This window comes from Homalodisca vitripennis, chromosome 1, assembly GCF_021130785.1.
Source record: "Homalodisca vitripennis isolate AUS2020 chromosome 1, UT_GWSS_2.1, whole genome shotgun sequence".
Classification (NCBI taxonomy): domain Eukaryota; kingdom Metazoa; phylum Arthropoda; class Insecta; order Hemiptera; family Cicadellidae; genus Homalodisca; species Homalodisca vitripennis.
In genome coordinates this window covers 189,060,001-189,077,435 of record NC_060207.1, presented here as the reverse complement: position 1 = coordinate 189,077,435, position 17,435 = coordinate 189,060,001, and the positions used below count along the sequence as shown (strand labels likewise).

Here is a 17,435-nt window from a genome sequence, read left to right as displayed (position 1 = left end):
AAACCCTTTTTTTTTTTGGTTTTTTTTTTAATCGATCAAAGCCTTTTTTTTTTTAAAAAACAAATGTTCAGCCTCTTTGATGAATTAAAAAACTGTACATGTCAACAGCTGTTTAATGTGGATTATGATATAAATATTACAATGTTTTCCTGATTTCGAGGCAAAATTTTATAAAAAAATTGCCTAGCCGTTCTTAAGATTGCGCTCAGCAACACAATTTGCAATTCATTTTTATTTATAAGATACGCAATGGATGTTGTTCATTGAACTTACGGACACAGCTCACGGAAGTTTTGGTTTTTGTGGCTGATATGGCTAATTTGCCTAACGGAAATCAACACATTTATACCGGAAGTGGTGTTTAACTCAGCCACATAAAAAGAAGCCTTCTGGCGGTTGTTTTATCGCACTACCAAGTTTTGCAGTATACGATCTAAGTTAATCAGTTCAAGCAACATAATCGTTTCTGACGGTTCATTCATCGTTTATTGAAATATTTGTTAGTAGTCATTTAACTTTATTATTGTTACTTTAAAGATTAAATTTACTACTTGTAACTCGTTCTCGGCTTGATATTATTACACAAAGCTAAATACTTACGGACCACGGCTTGCGGCCTGAGACAAGATAATACTGTCTGCGATTTAACCTCACTTTTTTCCGGAAGTGATAACTACGGAAATCACCACCGGAAGTGCGTGTTTAACTCGGTCACATAAAAAGAAGCCTTCTTGGCGATTGTTTTATCGCAAATACCAAATATTGCAATAAAATAAAAATTTAAAAAAATAAAAAGAACCGTGCTTTTAGAAACATGTAAAATATAAATAGGGAGCCTTCATTGTAATTATTTTTTCTTGGGCTATTCAAAGCTATTAATAATAAAACAGGGGAAATAAAACTTGACGTTTGTAACATGTGAAATAATAGTTATAAGTTTTTAGCTTATAAATATGTTCATTATACAGATTGTATGGGTTATGTTTTAATTTAAAATGCTCCTAAATATGGAATACGCAAAAAAATGCTCGTCTACTATTGGGAACGTTCTAAAATTTGGAAACTAATAAAGGGGAAATATGTCGGCGGTTAGTTTATGGGTCGGCATGATTGAGAGTGAAGCCATATAAAAGCTGATGACAATAATGAGACAAGTTGAGATGAGGGCAGCGACAGATGCGACATCTGGCGGATATTGACGCGAAGTTGACACACCCCTCGCCATTGGTTACACATCATGTGGCACTTTTGCTCACTCCAACTTCGAGCCGTTTCCCATGAATACTGCCACAGCACCGCTAAGGTCAGAGACAGGACCGTCTTGAAACTTACCATGAGTTTTGATGAAAACTACTTAATCGGACAGCGTGTTCTGGGGGATTTTCACGTTGTTGGAAAAAACCCATAAATGTAGTGTTCACACAGATCTGTTCGTTTTTAAACATTAAACTTAAAATTGTGATTCCTGACTTAATGTGTCACAACGTCTGGTATGATTTGGTTTAATTTTAATTGTTTGTAATTATGTGTTAGGTTAGTTATTTACCTGAAGAAAAGATTAGATTGAGATCCGAAAAAGTAGTGTTACTGATTTTTTTTGTATCACTGACTGATGGAAATTGTCCGAAAAAATCCTATTCCTTCACAATCCTTCCATTTTTCGAAAAACAATCTTGAAACAAAGAAGCTTATCAGGGTGAGAGTGAGTTACTACATAATTACACGGTCGAAATCCCACATCGATACTTAAATCTTTCATCGATCATATCGGTCGTTTATCGATTCGGCTAGTTTTATAAAATCTATCTTTCTGAGTTAGTCACACATATTTAACTTAAAAAGTAAAAGTTTACAGCTTATGTGCAGTACTACAGATCGTTTTTTATACAATTGAAGATTTGAAGTAAAAAAGGTGTTATTTTGGTGCCAAAAATAAAAAAGGTTTTGTTATGGCCGAAAAACGATGTAAGTGACAACCTGAAACGTAATAAGTGGAACTCGATTTTTTTATATCAAAACTATCAAACGATATTTTTTATATTATACCCATCGATTTAATCAACGAAAAGAATTAATTTGAACAATAAACAAAATCATCTGCACCACTGTACACAATTTGATATTCTAAACACAATTTATTCTATAAGTAAAATTCTTTTAAATAAAAAAAATAGTAAAGTTTTTACAAATATACAAAATAATAACTACCAAAAAATAAATATTTTTAATGTGTCTTTCTCGGTTTCAAGAGTCTGTTTTGTTGTTAATTTTCTTTACGTTTAAATGTAATTTTACCTATCTCCGGTCTTAATTTTATCGTTCGATTAATTGTTATGGTTCTTTTAGTATTTACGACATTACGTGCTGTTTAAACATTTTTGTTTAATTGAAACACGTGGCTCGAAATTTGTATTTTAGATACGTTGATGTCGATTGATAGTTCTGTTATTCGATATATTTAAAGTATCGATGTTGTAATAAGCGATATAAAAACCCGGGTCCGCTTATCGTACTCTGCCGATCATCTAAGTGCCGATTTTTTTTTTTGTGGTTAGAATGTTCTCTTGTAGATAGCGCTAAGTGGAAAGTGCCTGCTCACCGACGTATAGTAGAGTAAGTCCACGCGCAGTCACATGGTGTGCCAGCTGTATTTTGTTGCATTTAAAGTATTAAGTGTCTTTGTTTGAGATTAGATGTGTGGTGTTTTGTTCCTTTCATTCAAGGAAAAAAATTTAGTGTCATTAAACTACGGAACAAGTGAAAGTTGCGAGGAAAACGACACAAGAAAAGTAAAGGAATGTTATCGAAAAGAACTAAAGACCCAAACAGTTTTTATTTTGAATATGTTGTTTGGGGGGAAAAACAACATCCCAAAAGAGACTGCATCCTGTAAGTGTAAAAACAAATGTACATTCTTTCCTGATACTCAGAATTTTGAATAATAGAATTTGTTGTGGGAGGAAAACAACATCCAATGAGACTGCATCTGTTAATGTAAATACAATGTACGTTCTTTCCTGAAAAAAACCCCCTTTTTTAAAAAATTGTAATTTGTTTTTAAAAAAAAAAATTTCAAATGGTGTTTTTTAAGAAAAACTTTTTTATTGGGTGGGGGGGGGGGGGGGTGGGGGGGGGGGGGGGTGGGGGGGGGGGGGGGTGGGGGGGGGGGGGGGTGGGGGGGGGGGGGGGTGGGGGGGGGGGGGGGTATTTTTTTATTGAGTTAGGACGACGATTTTTTATCATTAAACTGTACTCGACTACCTATATAATTATCGAGAAAAAAATCACTTCCGGTCGGTTAAATACCAAAGAAAAAGCTCTCTACTGATTCGTTTTGACGATTTTGGATTTCACTAGTTGAGGTAAAAGTAGTACTTATAATTATGGTTAGGATATTGAATTTAGAGATTTAATTCAACGCGCCGACTAATAAATATATAGTTATCGAGAAAAAAAAAATAATCACTTCCGATCGGAATATACTAAGGAAAATGAAATAATACCTCAGTCAGTAAAATTCAAAGTAGTCGGAACTTCTTATCAGTAGAGTTTTTCCGGTGTATTATCTGAGCGGAAGCGATTTTTTCAATTTTTATTTGATAATTATATAGATATTAGTCGGCGTTCAATTGATACCTAAAATCAATGTTCTAACATAATTCTAAGTACCAACTTTTATCTCAACGACTCAACCAGTGAAACCCAAAATCGTCAAAATCTGAATCAGTAGAGCTTTTCCTCGGTATATTCCGACCGGAGGTAATAATAATACTTTTTATTGTGTCAACAATAATAAAAAATTGCATACAATCGTCAAATTAAATTATTTAGAAATATGTATATCTATTTTAAATTGCCCCCCATTCATACCCGTTCATACACAGTCCACACTCATTCCTAAGACTGATACATACTTACAGCCATACGTTTTAAAATCTTCTAAATTTTACCACCAGAAATAGAGGATGATCGAATTACTTTAAATTTCTTCTCAGCGGCTCATCTTAATCTCTTCCACTGAATGAAACACCCTCGACACCAAAAAGTGTCTCAATCGAGCTTTAAATTTTGTTGGTTCATTCAAATTTTTTTATTTCATCAGGGAGCTTGTTGATCAGCTTAACACCAACCTCGGATGGCAAACGTTTAAATGCGGCTGTTCTGTTCGAATGTAACCGAAGGTTGTCCCTGCCTCTTGTCCCGTATTGATATACGTCCCTGCCCCTTGGTGGAATCAGTTTTCCTCTATGAGGACATCGTCCGCCATCACAGCAGCGCGATCCTCAATCTCTCTTTGCCGCAAACAGAAATTTAGTGCATTTGATTTGGAGTTGTTGGTCCTCAGATTTAATTAAAAAAACTAAATAAAAAACTTTATAAAATTTAAAAAACTGAATACATGAATTCAGTTCTACAAAGGAAATGATTTCTAATTCATGTTTTGTTGGAACTTTTAATGCAGAGCGTTGTATCGTCAACATACTGGACCATTTTCCCTCTCAGGAGCGATGAGTTCCGCCTGCTGATGTACACAAGAAACAAGACTGGTCCAAGTATAGATCCCTGTGGGACTCCATAGGAAGAAAGTCGCTAATTTAAAATGATTTAATTGTTTTTTCTCGATAATTATATATGTATTTTTTTTTTTTTTTTTCCTTTGGGATATTGGGGTGGATTCAGTCGGCGTTGAATTCATACCTAAAATCACCGTCCTAACATAATCCTAAGTACCACTTTTACCTCAACCACTCAACCAATGAAATCCAAAATCGGCAAAACTTGAATTTGTAGAGAGCTTTTCTTCGGTATTTACCGACCGGAAGTGATTTTTTTTCTCGATAATTATATAGGTACGGCAGTGGCGTATATAGAAAAATATTTTGGGGGGGGGGCTGAAATACGGGGGGTCTGGGGGGTATGGAATACCCCCCAGTAGAAGGGGGGTCCGGGGGCCTCCCCCGGGAAAATGTTGCCAATTTAAGTCTTTAAAAACACAGGTTTAAGGTTTTTGGCATGTATAAACGCTAAAATGGAAAGAATGAAAATCACTCTTTCGGAGAGATTTTTAAGTTTTTCATGGCGAGTTTCCTTCTTTTCGAGCAGGTTTCACTTTTCCATTTTAGCGTTATTATGTTTTATATAGAAGGACCTGTATCCTTTGTATATTATTTTTGTATAAAATTAAAATTCAAAACTTAAGTGTCTGCTAGTTTGGTAGTTTTTCAGTTGTTAAAATAGAAAATAATAGAGGCTATAAAGTCCTATTTTTTAAAATCTTTGGTTTAAAATAGTTGTTATACAAAGAAATATATTGTCCTACGTATCTAAAACACAAACACACCACAATATTATAAGTTTGAAACTAATAAATGTTGACTATAATACTATATTTATTTTAGCAATTGAATTGTTATTTTAGTTTTTTTAAATTTTACCTTAAAGAAATCAGAAATAGTAATTTCAGTTTGCACACAATTCAAATATTTTATATCGTTAAAAAACTAAAATCTCAAACAGCCTTCCAAGCTACAATAACCAGTTATTGTAGGCCTACTTTATGAACTGTTACAAGGGAAGAAAATGAAATATAGCTAAAAGTATTCATGAAACACTGTTTATTGTCATTTTACAAAACAAAATCCAAATTTCTAGACTTCAGTGAAAATTGTTTTAAAACTTCCTCATCAGTTATGGTAATGTCTCTATGAATAGATAAAAGTGCAAGACCATTCAACCTGTTTTCCGAAGTTGTGTTTCTCAGATACGTTTTAAGTCTTCGGAGAGATGAAAAGCTCCTTTCTGCAGAAGCCACTGAAACGGGTAAAACCGCTAACAATTTCAAAATATTAAACATGTTTGGGAAATAGTCTTTATCACATTTTTCAAGAGCAGAAATTGCAGTTTTTGGCAAACTTTCTTTTTCTTCACGATTCCACTTTTGTTTCCACAGTAGAAATTCACTTCGTACCTCATCTCTGAAAGATAGATCTTTTTCATAAAACGTCAGGGCAGGTTCCAGGGATGAAAATTCCGTTTTAAATAATGCAGTGCTCAGGAAGAACATTCTGTAGTGAGTCGATTACTTCCCTGTGGTTTTTAAAAACGCTCCTGAAGTGAACAGCAGAAATCGTCAAGGTATGGTATATACACTACACGCCGGTAGTATTCTTCCACGTTTGTATAAGGAGTATTGCAGCGATTAGTTTGCTTGCGACATGTACGGGGGGTTTCCTCTTTGATACCTAATTTGTCAGTGCTTACTTTTAGCTCACTGAACAAAGCCTGGAATGTCTCTTCTTCTCTGCTTTGCTTCGCCTTTCCTTTACTAGTTCCAATACATTGGAAATCTGTTTGTTGGCTTGAGCAAGATCTATATCTTTCTTTTTGGAGCATCTCTGAAAGGCGGATAGTCAAAGAAAGCAAGTTATTCAAAATAAAAAGACATGCAACAAACTGAAAACTGGTCACGGAGGCAATTAGTGTGTGTGCTTTTACAGAAGCTTCTGCAGTCGATTCTTCTTCAATAGTTGATAGAGCGGTAATTATAGGCTCCAAAGCTTCTTTAAACATTATAACTGAATCGTGGCGTTGCACCCAGCGAGTCTCACACAGACATATAAGTTTTTTTCTTTTCATCTCAGGGCAGCATTCAGAAATACTTGACTTAAGTATCGCAGTTCTCTTAGCTGACTTGTGAAAGAAACTACACACCTCACTGATGACACCCATACAATTCCTTATCATAGGGATTTTTGATGCATCAGATAGACATAAGTTAAGAGAGTGAGAGGAACAATGTGTGTATATGGCTGAGGGTACTTTTTCACTTATGTATGCTTGTACCCCTCTGAACTGGCCACTCATGACAGAAGCCCCATCATATCCTTGACCACGTAAATTGTTTAAATCAAGTCCAAGACTGGTTAGACTTGACATTAATGTATTGGCTAAACCTTGACCTGTTACATCATACACGGGTACAAAAGCCAGAAAATCTTCCCTAATTTTAAACAATTCCTCGTCAACATATCGGAACACAGAGGGAAAATTGTTCAATTTGGCTAATGTCTGTTGTCTCATCTGCTAATACTGAATAAAATACAGATTTTCTCACGTTGGATACAATTTTTGACTGTATTTGGGAACCAAAAATACCTATAATTTCATTTTGGATAACAGAACTAGTATACATAGTTTTGCCACCACCAGTTTCTAGCTGTTTTTTAAGATTATTGTCCCCGTAATTAGCCCTGTACCTTAATAAAGAGCGAAAATTACCATCATTTTGTATAGGCTCGTCAAGATCCACTCTTCCACCATCACGATGCCCTCTAAGAGCAATTTGTTGCCTTCCACAAAATCTAATTGTCTGGATTATCGGTATAATTCTATTTTTGTTTTCCTGAACATTCATTTTTCTCTGCATGTTGATACTGTTTATCACACTTTCTGTTTTTCCATGTACTAAGGATTTTACGTTTTCAGCCATTAACATTGCAGTTTTATGATATTGTTTATTTTCATGTTGCATGAAAACCTCCCTAGCTTTCTTAAGCTTTGTAGTAAGTGGTTTTGATACTAATACTCCTAAACTCTGATGGTTTCCTTTCCCACCTGTGTTGTGTGAGAAAAAAACACAATATTTACACAGGGCCCCTTCCTTTGCTTCCGAATAAGCTAACCATTTGAAGTCTTCCAACCACTTATATTGAAAACTTCTGTTATTTTCAACTTTAGGAAATTCGTAACTACGTTGAGGCTTCCAACAGTTCTCAATAATTGAAATTTTCTCTTCATTTTGAAGTGAAAAGGAAGTTGAGGAGCAGTAATGACCAATATCATTGATATTGTGAACTAACAAAGTGTGATTACTCTCGTTAAGGTTATGTTCAATTTCACCTGTGTGATCCTTGATCTCAACAACGCTGCCAGTTGATGTAGCACAAGTGGAGGGACTCGGTGTTATTTCAAACGATGTCTGCTCGTCGATCTCAGACGAAACACGTTTTTTCTTCACGAAAAAAGCTTGAATCGAACTCTGTCTCTTCATTTTAAATGTTTAATGTAGCCTATGTACTTCACACGTAAACTGTCAACTATAAAGTAATCAGATCATGTTTAAATAAACGCGACAACAAAACATATCACTTGATAACAGTCACTACAATCACAGCACATATGCATACAGCACTTAAAATGTCACCACGGGTGATACGCACTAGACAACAGCAGACAATGGCGTGGTAGTGCGGAATGAGGTCAGGTGTGGTGGGAGTGGGTGGGGGGTTGTAGGAGGAGGAGGGTTGCTAGGCAGCGGGGCCGCGGCGACACGTCATCGTCATATACGCATGCCTGGCGCTGGCACTACACGAACGGCCGACGCGACAGTCAGGAGCGTCAGGCTACCTCGCACTCTTTACAGTTGCAACGCTTATTTGCATGCTTACAAAATATTAGTAATTTCAACCTCTGAAAAAAATAAATATTGAATATTGTTAGGTATCATAATGTATTCTTAAAATTCCACTATAAACTATAATACTAATGTAGTCGAAAGTATAGAAGCACAGCTTATTGAAAATAAAAATAAATTATCGTATATAAGTTATAATATTTTTTTTGTGTTTCAAATTTCGGGGGGGGCTCGAGCCCCCTGAGCCCCCCCCTTATATACGCCCTTGAGGTACGGTGTACAGTTTAATGATAACAAAAAACGTCGCCTAACTCAATCGAAAACCCCACGTTTACCTCAATCATTGAAGTCCAAATTAGTTGAAGTTCTAATCAGTAGAGTTTTTCAAGTGTATTTTCCGACCGAAAGTGATTTTTTCGATAATTATATACACATTTACAGGTTAATGACACCTAAAATCAACGTCTTAACTTAATTCTATGTAGTTGCTTTACGTCCCCACGACGAATTTGAACGAAGTGGTCGCTAATTTAAACTGTTCGCCGTGTTACGGTTCAGGTTACTTTGCGACGTCACGTGACCGCGCCCTATAGAAATTACCGTGATTACACTACACTATCCGAAAGACCGAGCCCAAAAGTATCGTTTGATACTTTATGATTTAAACGAAAGGACAATTATATTTTTAAACAACGGTCACTTCAATCAGTGAAATCAATCAATTTAATGTTTGTAGACAAGAGTAATGATAACTGTCCTTTTTTCTCCTGCTCCATGCTTTATTTTTTTAATATGTCTTAAAATTTCGGGGGGGGGGGTCCGGACCCCCTGGACCCCCCCTTCGCTACGCCACTGCACAATATCATATGGGAGTTATAATAACTCAAAATATACTAATATTTTACAAGCAACCACAATAAAAAGAGAGAAGTCTGTAGCTGCATGTTTTGTAACTAACTGGCTAAATAGAGGACAAGAATTCTCTTTACATTGTTCAGTTCCACACAAAGATGTAGCCAGCAGGGGATCCAAAGGGTCTGGACCCCAAATTTTCAATTACCTTTTTTAGTAAACAATTATTATTATTTAAATAATTTAGTATTACTGATATGTACTGCTGAAAGATCGTTCTCAACATAAAAAAATGGGCTAAGAGCTTTTTAAAGAACAAAATGAGGCCTTTTTTCTCTGTCTACTATGGAAAAATAACAATGATCTGGACCCCCACCAAATTTTTTCTTGGCTATGTTCTTGGTTCCTCATGAATTTCTTTGTGAATGGTCATATTGCTGTGTGTCTAATCTGCCCATTAGTATTTTCAATTTTTTGGAGTTATTTTTGAATTTTTATTTTTAATATACCACATGAATGATTCCTAGATGATATAATGTTAAGTGATATATTCGTAAGTGTCATGGTGAACTGAGTTTGTATAGGTATATCTAAAGATCATATTGTTTCAGTGTGTGTTTTTAATCACAAATTTACTCATAAACTGAAAACAATGTAGTATAAGTTTTATCTCTTTGCACATAAAACTTGGTAAATTTGGTAAATTTGGATTTGATCAGAAGAAGCTTGTTGTATTTTTTTTTATAGAGATTGACCTGTTTTATAAATTACATTTTAGACTTTCCTGTTTTATTTAAAATGACAAAAAAGAATGTAAAACCACAAGACTTCATTCAGACATATCTAAATGTTTCCTACAATGAACTAAAAAGAAAACATAGTAGGCCTACTGTACATTTTATATCAATAATTGGACTATCTACAGATGTATAAATGATTACGTGCACAATAACAAGGCAGTGTCTTTCAATTACAGGTTTTCAACTGCCAGATCTAGAGTTAATGGAAAGAGAATCAATAAAGCATAGTACACTGCATGTCAATGTTACACTTGAAGTCTCTTTGTGCTGTGAACTCTTTATACTTCACACAGATTACATACCAGATCGAAACCTATTTGTTTCAAGGTGGAGGAACGAAAGAACCAGCAGATCCAACATCTGGTAAACAATCACCAGCAAGCCTTCAGCGAGTTGAAAGCCTACTATAATGACATCACAGTTAACAATCTTGCACTGATCACCAGTCTTAAGGTTAGTATTCCTTCCTAGATATAATTGAACACATTTGTTTTTGCTATACATAGTGTATATTGAACTGTAAGTTATGAACCATCTTGAAGTGGAACCTCCTGAGAATAGTTTACCAAATACAAAAAAGAGTATATTTTTGATTAATAGGAGCAGATGGCTAAAATGAAAGACAATGAAGAGCGTATCGAGAAGAAACTGAAAGAAGTAAGCAACGAGAACAAGAAGCTGGTGCAGCCTCTCAGAGAAGCTCGGGAGCAAGTGACAGATCTACAGAGACAACTCACCAACTATAACAAGGACAAGACGTCCCTTTCTGTGAGTCTTCAACCACTATTTTGGTTTGCTGTACACAAACTGATGTTTTTTAATAAATTCTACGTATTATTTTCTTCTAAGTTTGTTTCAAGATGGATAATTTGAAATGATAAAAATGAAAAAAAAGGAAAATTCTTTATTTATATAGGCAAAGTTAGGGCCGCATGGACCTTTCTTACACTTAAGCGGTGACAACGTAAAAATTAAAACATTAATTAAATATTACCTTAAGAATAAAAAAATTGTAGAAATAATTACATTTAAACAATGTGGTGAAATTAATATAATATTTTAACATGTTAAAATTAAAATTGAACAAATTATTAAATTAACTACTTCTGTAATTCTTAAAAAATATAAAATAAAATTATACTTTTAAATGACTTTTACTTTTTTATGACGGTAGGAGTTTGGAAATTTTCCACTCGTTATATATGTTATAAAAAGTATAAGACTAAATTTCGAGGATTGAATTTACCCCCTTCTTCAGGTGTCAAAAGCCCTAATACATAAAAGATGTATAAACTAAAAAGTAAAATAAGGTGATGGACTACCACTTAAACGTACATTTAAGTGATATCTGACTTGTATATGACCGGCCTGGAGTCCAGACTGGAAAGAATGAACCCAAGCCGTGTGAATGCACAGGAGCCAAGAGCACATACAACATATGAATATTATAGAAGGTGGAACACATATATAGCACAGTGTTCTGTCCTCACTAGTTCCGGCTTTTGACACCTGAAGAAGAGGGTAGATTCAATCATCGAAATGTAGTAATAATATATATTGTACTTCATGTTATATGTTACAAGAAGTATAATATATATTATATTATACTTCTTGTAACATATAACACTGGCAAATGTCTGATATCATTCTATCCTTTCCACACATTATTTAATCTTCAATAATGCATATGATTGATTCTGAATAACTTTACAGTAGTGATTTTAGTGGTATAAACTTGATGTTTATTTTTTAATTATTTCTGTTTGATTGATTATCTCTAGAACATGAAGAAACATTTGTCTTACGTAACCAAGCAACTTGAAGATCTGACGAATGAGTATGATGTACTGGAAATGGCTTTTGAAAAGGTGAATACTACTGGCTGTGATATAAATATAGTAGCATAATGGATGTTATTTTGGAGAAATATATACTTAATTTTTGAATCGTATTGTTGATTTCATGGAATGCTTTGATGTACTTAAAATGTTGTAAAACTCAAGTCTTGGGAAAACTTGCATTGAAAGGCAGAAATTACTGGATCACCAATGGAATTCAATTGGAAAAGTTTGGTAAATTTAGTCTGTTGTTATGATTTTAACGTTATTGCATGCTGCACACTGCATTTGAATTCTCATGAATGTTGTACATGAGGAGTATTATTGTAGAGTGATCAAGCCAGGTTTAATTTTGTATTCCATGTTTGTGAATTTTTATAGATTATGTAACTTACAGAAACTGTTAAAACGTAACCATATAAAAATCAAAATACTCGTACCTTGTTGAAAGATTAAGGAATGACTGTAACTATAGGTGAAGGAGGAGAGGGATGACCTCCATGACAAGTTTGTGTCAGCTATCCTAGAACTCCAGCAGAAATCCAGCATGAAAAATGTGTTGCTGGAGAAGAAGTTGCAGATTCTTACTGCAGCTCTAGAGCAAAGAGACGTCCAAGTGGCAGAGGTCATGGCTGCCACTAACATTGACCCCAAGGCCATGCATTCTGTCAATAAGAAACTGGAGGTAATAAAGTTGTCATATTTTAATCTCCCCATATTTGAAATTTCAGAGTTTTTTTTATTGAATAAAACTTAGCTGAAACCTAATGAGTTTAGTCAAATAAAATGTTCTCTGATTTAACTGAAGTCTACCAGCACTTGGTGATAAGAAACCTATTATAGTATTCATGAACAAGTTCAAGATTAATAATAATTTTTTCTCAGAATCTATGACAAACATTTATGTCAAAGGTACATTACAATAAATGTTCCTTGCTTCACAGTATTGAGTTGTGTAGGTCTACACGAAAACACAAAGTTCTGTGTGGTTTAAAAAGATTTTTCCATCAAATAATCAAAGAGTTATTCAAAATCCTACGTTTTGTTTTCAGCTATTGTAGATTTTATTCAACTAGATATTTTCTATTCGTGTGGTATGATGAGCAAACATATTTCATTGAACTATAATGTCCAAGGGTTGTGGTGTTCACCCTTATTATTTGACACAAATGACTTCGCTAGATACTTACTCATCAGAAGTTTGAATGCTCAATTAATGAAATTGATGTTGCAAATTGGATGTTGCATTTCCAAACCTTAAAGAAATACATTAGCCACTTTTGACAGGACGACTTTGCCCCTAATATTTGGCAGCAGGATTCTCATTTCTTGTCCAACAGCTTAACTATGATTTCCCCACTCAGAGACAGTTACAAGAAACATTCATTGTTGGAAAACAATATTAGCTACAGTTCAGAACCATATCCATCAGTAGTATTCATATAGCTGTATTACTTTACAATAAACAGGATGGATGCTGGTCACAAAACATATTACTGGCTATAGGTTCACTGAGCAAAGGTGTAGTTCTCACCATTTTCAATTACAGTGTGCAAATGTGCCAAATTCATCTACAGTAGGCAGAGAATGACAGTTAATCTTGTTTTTGTTTTAATGGAAATATTTTGGTTCAAACTATTTGTGTTTGTAACGTATGAATGGTGGTAGAATGAGTGGAGAATATTTTTTATATAATGGAGTTTACTATAATAACCTCCAAGCATGTTATGAGTTTGTCTAGTTATTTAAAAATCTTGTTGCAATATGTCTTTGAGACTTAATTATAACTCTTAGTCGATTTTAGATAATCAAATATCTGTAGTTAAGTACATATTAACAGGATAGTGTATGTGAATGTCTAACTTTATTGACTCTAGTCCACCATCAAAGCTTCACATTTTTCAAATACCAGGCATCCAGGCAGCGGAATATCATTATGCATTGAATGGTGACAAGAATTTATTACTTTTCCTTCCTGTATCATGTAGAAGGCAGATTGTACTCTCACCTTTACAATGTCAATCTTAACTAGACTTTGAAAAGTGAAAATACTTCTTCACTGTCCTAGGAACTCTTGGCCACCAAGAACAATCAAATCCAAGAACTCCAACTGGAGGTGGCAAGAGTGATGAAGATTCACGATGATATGGTTCTCAACCTCGAGGGTCGGCTGAAGGCCATGGGGATCTCGAGAGAAGAGGTGGGCCTCCGTAGTAGCTCCACCCTCCGACCTCAGACCCACAAGTCCTCTACATCAGTGTCAACACAGTAAGAGGTTCTTCTGACATAGATCTAATTATAGCTACTGATATAGCTGCACATGTTCTTCAGCTATTATAATATTGTGTTTTAGTAATAATTTTTTGTTAATAGCATTAATCGTCGATAGTCTAGTCATTCTTACAGAGACAATTAATGTGATCCTAGAATTGTAATACAGCATGATCGTAATGACTTTATTCTACAATATATTTCTTCTAGCCATAATGTATATGCTGAATGTTTTGTAATATGTATATCCTAATTTTAATTTGTACTTTTGCAGTTTGTAATAAAGACAGTATTATTATGTTTAGCCTTTTCTTTGACAGTGCTCCAAAATAGATTTATAATTTTTGATCAGTCTAAAATCTTGCCTCGTTTATATCCAAAGAATATAATTGGTAACTAACAAACAGTTTAACCATGCCAGTTGGCCAACATGCTTTCAAATCAATGTGAACAAACACTATCATTGTAACTTGAATTTATTGAGTTGTCCCTATATTTTATGGCCAGAAAAGTACAAAAAGGTGATAAAGACAAGTGAATTAGAAGTATTCTTTTTAATGTACCATTTTATTAATTAGGTTTTATGTCACTCACAAAGATGGACAATTTTTAATTTTATTTAAAAATCTTTTTAGCGTAAGATTGTCAAAAACTTATTCCTGTACATTTTCCAGATTGTAAAACTTACACTTTAACTGCAATTTAAATTGTATAGTTTAAAAAATTTAGAAAAGGTGTTATTTAATGGCTTAAGAACTGGGTACCATTTGCCCAAAATCAATGTTCTGTCATAATAAGAACGGAAAAATACTTTCCCTATTCAATTCAATTCCAGAAGCTCACCTACCCTCAGATCAAACAGTTCATATAAGCCAGAGTTTAAAGGTAGACCTGCAATGAACGAGCAGAATCACACTACAATTGAACTCCTTTATTTCTGCATTTAGACATACATAGGAAGTTATTTACAAACAATAACTTCTAGTGTTAATATTGAAATTAACAGAAAAGGTGTTTGCGCTTTTCAACCAAACTACAAATTTTCTAAATTATAACTCGGAAACTTGTGATCCGATTAAGACCTAATTTTTATACATGGTTTACAAGTGTGCTCTTTTTGATCATTACATTTTAGAATTATATGGAAAAAAGTATATTATTAAATTGTCATCTTAACTTTTAATCTGGAACGGGCGTTTTAAACAATTCAGTATTGTCTCGTTTTGGAGCTCTTAAAGTCGTTATCTTCAGTGTATAATTTCGTAAATCACTATTTAAAACGTTTAATTTGTAACAATAAATTAGCATAGCAAGATTTGTTAATTTACCGCGGAAGGCGCTTACTCGTCAGAACGCGCGCTTAACTTAAGCTGGACTGGCCAAGGCAACACCGCCCTGAGTCTAACGTATGTCAAAGAATACCATTCCTGAATCATGTAAGATTAAGGAATATAAATATCGTGATTCATGTTATTCATAACAAAATGTAGACAACTTAATCCCCTTTATTGAGTAGACCTTGAAAACATAATGTATAAAAGTACAAGAAAATCTTTTATTGTTTAATTGAAACAATTTTTCACACAAAACAATATTATTATGTCACATTTTCCAAACACATGTCCCTTTATTACAGCACTTTAAGATATCAACCCCTATGATATACATGCGACATGAAGGGTTTAAATTTCCATTAAGCCTTATCCTGGATACGCTACTAGCGCATTTTTACCTCAGGACCAGTGGCCACATGCGTTGAAGTTAAGAAAGTAATTTTTAACAAGTTTATTTTAGAATACGTCCAAAACACATTTAAGAAAATTTGGTCATTAGTAAAAATGTGCCCCAATAATGATAACCCATTATATTTTCGTATAACCCATTATTTCTTGTAATCGAGGTTCGTTCTACGTCAAAAGGAGCACACTAAACGGTAATTCTCAGCAATTATTGGCTTAACTACAATTTCTTTTATAGTTCGTATGACAAACATGCAGTCCTCAGAAAAAAGAAACATGAAAATCCAAGTGTTGGAAAGCTTAAGTTGACTGCCGACTGAAAGAAGATTCAGAGTCCACGCCTTATCACTGGTTTACGGAACCCAAATCAGTTCTGTTCATGATGGTGAATCGATAATACATAAAGTATTATATATTATTACGCCTTGGAGGTTAAAACGTGTGTGGAATGATTGTCCAATGGCGTAGAGAAAATGGCGTAACTATAAAAACTGGTAAGACCAAACTACTAGATTTAACAATCACAGGAACACGCCGTTATGGTATCAGTGCTTCGTCGATGACGTGTGGGTAGTTTCTGAACACAATGTTCTTGAGTCTGTCTGTCGACAGGAATTTGAACTTTTCTCCCCATGCAAACAATGCAGCACGGAAAATGTGTTCTGGAATGTTTGTACTGCGTAGACTTTCGTACACTTTACAAACACTTCTGTTCTTCTTACAGCATACTATGCTCTGATTTTTCCTCACTTAACTTACACTGTGGTAATATGGGGATCAGAATGAACTAATTCTAAAGGTATTTTTATCTTACAAAAGAAGGCATTGTAGATTGTTGCTGGAATTCGTCAAACTCTATTTTTAAGAAATTTGAAATTCCACCTTTCCCTTGTATTTATATATTTTAAACATTTTTTAACAGAATCGTAGTAAACAGTCTTATAAGAAAAATTAAAATATCCCGCCCTATTTAAAAAAAATCAGACTTATCATAATGCCATAGTATTATTCAACGTCATTCCTGACTTTTTTTACAACAGAGTTAGACCTAGATAGTTTTAAATCTTAAGGCATGTTTCTGTACAGGACTACAGTATGGAGTGAATATCGTGGTCCATGTTAGTTATTAATAAATAGATATTATGTTTGAATGTTAATAATTGTGACGCAATTCAATGCATGCATTTATGTTTCATGGCGGGATATATGACTTTGATGGATGAAAGTGTAAATTTATCCTTACTTTATGTAGCTAATCGATTCAATATCCATTGCGATAGGAGTGCTAATAAGGCATGAGCTTGAATGTAGGCACTCTCGAGGGATGTTTATCTCTTTGGCGATGTAGCAGGGCGGCGTTCACCAATGCCCGCACTGATCGCTAAGGTCATTTGAGATACTTTCTTGTGCTAAATCATTCAACGTAGATATTTCAGAACCAGAATAAACGTCCGTCGAAATATTACCTAACAATCAAGCTCAGATAAAGTGAGCACTTCCACCCCTCTTCAGATTGTGAGAG

At 34.4% G+C, this 17,435-nt stretch overlaps 2 protein-coding genes across 2 annotated transcripts in view; one reads left to right on the top strand and one right to left on the bottom strand.

The window, feature by feature from the left end:
• LOC124354320 (RAD50-interacting protein 1-like) overlaps positions 1 to 10,569 on the bottom strand; it is a 47,654-nt gene extending 37,085 nt beyond the window's left edge. Inside the window, exon 1 of the mRNA XM_046804681.1 lies at positions 10,368 to 10,569. Within this exon, the coding sequence (XP_046660637.1) occupies positions 10,368 to 10,569 (202 nt within the window). The remainder of the gene's footprint in view (positions 1 to 10,367) is intronic.
• On the top strand, positions 10,250 to 14,456 carry LOC124352935 (dynein regulatory complex subunit 4-like). Its single transcript, XM_046802668.1, has 5 exons — positions 10,250 to 10,518; positions 10,666 to 10,833; positions 11,847 to 11,933; positions 12,379 to 12,588; positions 13,972 to 14,456. The coding sequence occupies exons 2-5, from the start codon at positions 10,672 to 10,674 to the stop codon at positions 14,173 to 14,175; spliced, it is 663 nt and encodes a 220-aa protein (XP_046658624.1). The 5' UTR covers positions 10,250 to 10,518; positions 10,666 to 10,671; the 3' UTR covers positions 14,176 to 14,456.
• Positions 14,457 to 17,435: the final 2,979 nt, after the last annotated feature.